Raw genomic sequence first — 5174 nt, 5'->3', positions numbered from 1 at the left:
TTTTAAATAAAAGTACAATTACTTGCTGGAACATATTAAGCATTTTTTCCGGGAAAAAAAAAAAAAAAAAAAAAAAAACCTGAATTTACAGAACTAAAATTATGAGAGGAGATTCGCATTACAAAATCTTCCTCTATGGGTTCTTCTAGCTCAAGACATTTTTCTTACTGATTTTTAACTACTTGAGTTGGGGTAAGAATTAGAGAAAGGTCAGAGAGGTAGCAACTGTGAAATCAGTGTACTAGGAGTTACTAGCCAACAATTATCTACCAAGAATGGATACATCAAAAAGCCAAGAAAATAAGAATCTCTTTATAAAAAAAATAATGTTTACAGGCTGGACAAAGTGGCTCACACCTGTAATCCCAGCACTTTGGGAGGCTGAGGCGGGTAGATCACTTGAGGTCAGGAGTTTGAGACCAGCCTGGCCAGTAAGGTGAAACCCCGTCTCTACTAAAAGTATAAAAATTAGCCAGGCCTGGTGGCACACACCTGTAATCCCAGCTACTCAGGAGGCTGAGGCAGGAGACTTGCTTGAACCCAGGAGGGCAGAGGTTGCAGCGAGCTGAGATTGCATCACTGCACTCCAGCCTGGGTGATTGAGTGAGACCCTGTCTTTAAAAAAAAAAAAAAAAAAAAACTTCTAAAAAATAATTATTTACATTAAACTTTCAAAAACAACTATTTTTCAAAGCAAACTGCTCTGGATTGGGGTTCTGAAACACAATATGATTGTGAATAATGGGGGGGAATCTAAATACAAATCAGAGAAAACAGTTTTCAGAGGATTAGGTAGCTAGCTATAAGATTAGCTGGAAACATATGAAGAATAGTCTGAAAGGCTATTGTAAGAAAAATGACAAATTCTATCATTCCTCTAACCTGAAACAAGGTGAAAACTTGGTATAAAGGCTACATGAAGAGAAGAAAAAAAAATGTAGTCCAATAAGGTCTATCTGTAGAGCTTTCGCTCTCACACTCTGAATACAAACCTAGCTAGTGTCAGTTCTTCAGAGCCTTACTTGCCACACTTGGAACCGATGCAGTACCATTACCAGCTGAAGCAGGGCATGTGATCTAAGACAAGTGTAAATATCAAGGAGAGAGGAAGCAAGCTAAGCAAGGGCCTAGGAATCCCAAAGGCACTGATTAAAGTCAAGAAAGAGGCTTTTTGTTGTTGCCATTTGTTTTTGTTGTTGTTTTCCAGAAGTAATACAAGGCTTTGTTCCTTTAGCAGGATTACCAGTTGGACCCTCTCCAGAGAGGATTCAAATTTGAATTCCCATCTGAATACCAACCCAAATGTTGATACAGAACACTCCTGTACTAAAATTAATATCCAACCCAGATAAACCTACTCTGTGACCAAGACAATTGAGATCTTCTAGGTGAAGATGCTATGATTCAAAATATTACATGGAAAACCATGTCTTACTTAAAACAGGTACTTGTTTTCCAGCTATAATTATTCCAGTCTCTTCCATGGAACTGCTTCTGCAAATAGTTTTTTTTAATGTATCAAAGACAGTCTCTTTCCGACATTTAATACATCAAATCTATTCCAACTTCAGAGTTCCTATATGTCTTATTTAGCAGACACTATGATTCTATCTTCTTATTCTCTGGAAATCCATCAGATGTATGTTCCAACACAGAAGTGCCTTCCTTCCTTCTCATGGTGGCAAAAAGCATATCCATCATCCCCAAGGTTTCTAATAATTCTCTTTGGTAATCAATCTCTTTTCTACAAGTCCTTGAAGTAGCAAAACTTTTATCAACTACAGGGGACTGACCAATTACAGGCAGATATATATCTAAAAAGAGAGAAAGAAAACACATTAACTAGCAATATCTTTCTATATATTAAGTGAAAAGCCAAAGTTTTAAAAGTATAAAATATTAACCATAAGAACACTGCAAATCTGTACTTACTTTATAATTAATTTATGATTTATAGAAAGTATAACAATCCAAGTAAATTTATTTCAAAAAATAATAATTATAGAAAGTATGGAAGTCCTGACTTACTTTCATTTTCCCATTTGAAAAACTGTCGTCATTATAGATGTCTATAAAAGTTTTTTTATAATAACCCTAGCAAAGTCACACCACTATAAACATTTTACTACCTTTTAAACTGCATTGCCTTGTTATTTTCTCCATGAAAATCCATATTGAGATTTGATAAAAGCAAGATATTCTGATCTACTTGATTTCCAAATTTGATTATTTGACATCTCTACTTTTGCAAGCATGTTAGGATTTTCAAGTTTTAATGACCACTTACCAATAATTATTTCAGCAGCATTGATTAAAACAGGGGCAAATCTTGGCTGAGAAAGATGCCTACAAAGTAAAAATTCAGGTTAGTGAAACTTGTAAACTTAAAAAAAAAAATCCTTAAAGCAGATTTAGTTGTTTCATCAGTTCTCTATAAAGATCAAACTAAATGTCTTTTATTTGGTGATAAAGGATTTCAGATGCAAAATGTGTTTCACAGACATAAAACATACCTTATCAAAAAATTAAGAACATGACTGATTTCCTTCTCATCCCGACCTGCAAGTGCATTTGCAAGGACTCCTCTTCGATTTAACTCCTTTATGATGGACACCGTAATCTCGGGTGTCTTTATTGTACAAGTGGGCTAGAAAAATTGTCAAAGTCAACATGAACAGACAAAACAGCACAAAAAACATCACTCTCTTGCACTAAATTATCAAGTTTGAATAGGTATTTATTTTCACAGTTCCAAGACATGGTAATATGCAGGGTAAATAATAACATGATTTAAAAAAACAAATGCTCACTCACATCAAGAACTCTGTCGAGTGCCTTAGAGATCCGAAAATGTTTCAGATCCCTGTCGTACAATTCTAGGTGTTTCTTTGCTGGCCTGTTAATCAAAATGTCATCCTGCAATGAAAAGCACATTTATAGAGAAGAAAAATCAGTATCTGTATAAAGATACACTTAATATAAACTTTTCCATAATGAAGTGGTATCTCTGAACTATGCCACAAATAATGTTCATATGCCCATAATGTAGATTAAATAAAAACGAATCCTGCTAATCAGAGTCAGAAAAAAAAAATGGAGTAACTTGCTACATCAACATGTTCTTACTTTCTTATAATTTTAACTTACAACACGCAACATTGCCTTAATTCTAGGTAAAAATTCCTTTCAAATTTTCTTTATGTGGCAGGCAGTGTAATACAATAGAAACAAAACAACAATCAGAAATAATGAGATCTAGTCTCAACAACTCTGGATACCAGTAATGAAATCCTTAATCAATCACAAATTCTTTGTCTCTCAATCTTCTCAGGTGCCAAACGGGGACATGATTGGTTCTACTACTTCTTGGGATCTAGATCAAATCAGGTAGTATGTGAAAGACAATATTTTGAATGAAGTAGAGCATTATGTTATGATGCAGAGTATTACAAAAAGTAGTCCTTGTTTCCTATTACTCGTCAATAATGTCCCCAATCTAGCAATCTAGAAATAATTCTGATGTAGAGAAATGCAAAATAAAGTGCCATAACTACACTTTCCAGTAATGTGCATGGATGAAGCTGGTTACTCTAAAAAATGTCACCCTTTAAGCAAAAATGAGAAATGCACAAATACCCGTTGCTTCATGTAATTTTTTCCTTTAATAAAGGTTCGATATGCAGGCCTTCTTCTTCTGGGAATTGATTCCTTCTTTGCTTCAGATTTCCGATGTTTAACACTCAGTATTCCATTGGTCATTCCTACAACTATTGTCTCATCTTCATGCTAATAACAATTAGAAAAATAAGTTAGTCTATTCTTAACTCATAATTTATAGTACTTTTACTTCAAAACACATTTATAATGTGTTTGCTGCTTGTCCATACATTCACCAACAGTTCCATTCAGATACACATAGTCTGCCTAACAATGATTGGTATAAGACGTTAAAGTGAAATCCTTTTTTCCTTAGGATACAAGTACATTGACAGAACTTATACTTGTAAAACATCACCGGCAAAGTTTGTATAATAATACAAAGTTAACGGCATCAAGGATTACACAGTAGCATGACTTTTACGATCTTGCCCCCAAAAATATTTTTAATAAGCTTTTCCTCTCCCAAATCAGATTTCTGTATAATATAGTCAAATGCCTTCCTGCCCAAATGTGGCTTCTCATAAAACTTGACAGTATACATTTCAGAAAGAGCAGTAACAAAGAAAAGGAGGTATTTCATTTTGTTGTCCCCTTCCCCCTCAGTCTTTTTTTCTGCTCAGAGAGCTAATCTGCCTTTCTAGTGTACTATAATACTCTTGAATTAAATGAGTTGAAGAGAGATTTACCAGCTTCCCAGGACCTGCGTTTAGTGTTAACAATGCCTAGAGCACTGTACTTAGTTTGAAGTTATGCAGTGAGTGGGACCTAAACCTGAATTCATGCTAAGTCATTAGGACAAGTTACATATTCCAGTAATTGTCTTAACTCAAATATCTAATGTGGTAAGAAAAGTTACTCAAATCCAAAAATAAAGCCCAAAATTCCATTTCAGTTTCATTTAACAGGCAGGGTTAGTGACAGACTTAAAAACAGGTAAAGGTACTTACTGCAAGGGCAAGACTCAAAATTGAAGCTGCATAATCAAAACTGTGGACTACTTTATAGGAAGTTGTGCTGTATACTTTCACCTTCCTAATAAAAAAGAAAAGCTTTCTCAAAAATCACCTTGAAAATGAATATAAAATGCAAATTTCTATTTTCTGAAAACTCAAAATACAAACATTAAAATCTATACAACAGTGAAGAAAAACAAAGATCAGTAATGTTAATTACAAACTAATTCATCACTGAATCCCTTAAAAAATGAGCTGCAGGCAGGGCACAGTGGCTCACACCTGTAATCCAAGCACTTTGGGAGGCCAAGGTGGGTGAATCACCTGAGGTCAGGAGTTTGAGACCAGCCTGACCAACATAGTGAAACCCCATCTCTATTAAAAATACAAAATTAGCGAGGCGTGGTGGCACATGCTTGTAATCCCAGCTACTTGGGAGGCTGAGGCAGGAGAATTGCTTGAACCTGGGACGTGGAGGTTGCAGTGAGCCGAGATCGCACCACTGCACTCCAGCCTGGGCAACAAGAGCGAAACTCTGTCTTTAAAAAAAAAAAAAAAAAA

General features: G+C 35.1%; 1 protein-coding gene across 1 annotated transcript in view; it reads right to left on the bottom strand.

The window, feature by feature from the left end:
* Window positions 1-1168: 1168 nt before the first annotated feature.
* The window catches only part of UTP15 (UTP15 small subunit processome component), a 17490-nt gene continuing 13484 nt past the window's right edge, over window positions 1169-5174 (bottom strand). The window contains 6 exon segments of the mRNA XM_017890624.1: window positions 1169-1814; window positions 2288-2346; window positions 2514-2647; window positions 2815-2916; window positions 3637-3786; window positions 4608-4692. Of these exon segments, the coding sequence (XP_017746113.1) occupies window positions 1600-1814; window positions 2288-2346; window positions 2514-2647; window positions 2815-2916; window positions 3637-3786; window positions 4608-4692 (745 nt within the window). The 3' untranslated portion in view covers window positions 1169-1599.

Source organism: Rhinopithecus bieti, unplaced genomic scaffold, assembly GCF_001698545.2.
Source record: "Rhinopithecus bieti isolate Rb0 unplaced genomic scaffold, ASM169854v2 scaffold_18354, whole genome shotgun sequence".
Lineage (NCBI taxonomy): Eukaryota > Metazoa > Chordata > Mammalia > Primates > Cercopithecidae > Rhinopithecus > Rhinopithecus bieti.
Note: the sequence above shows the minus strand (reverse complement) of the source record. Positions and strands in the feature narration are given on the sequence as shown.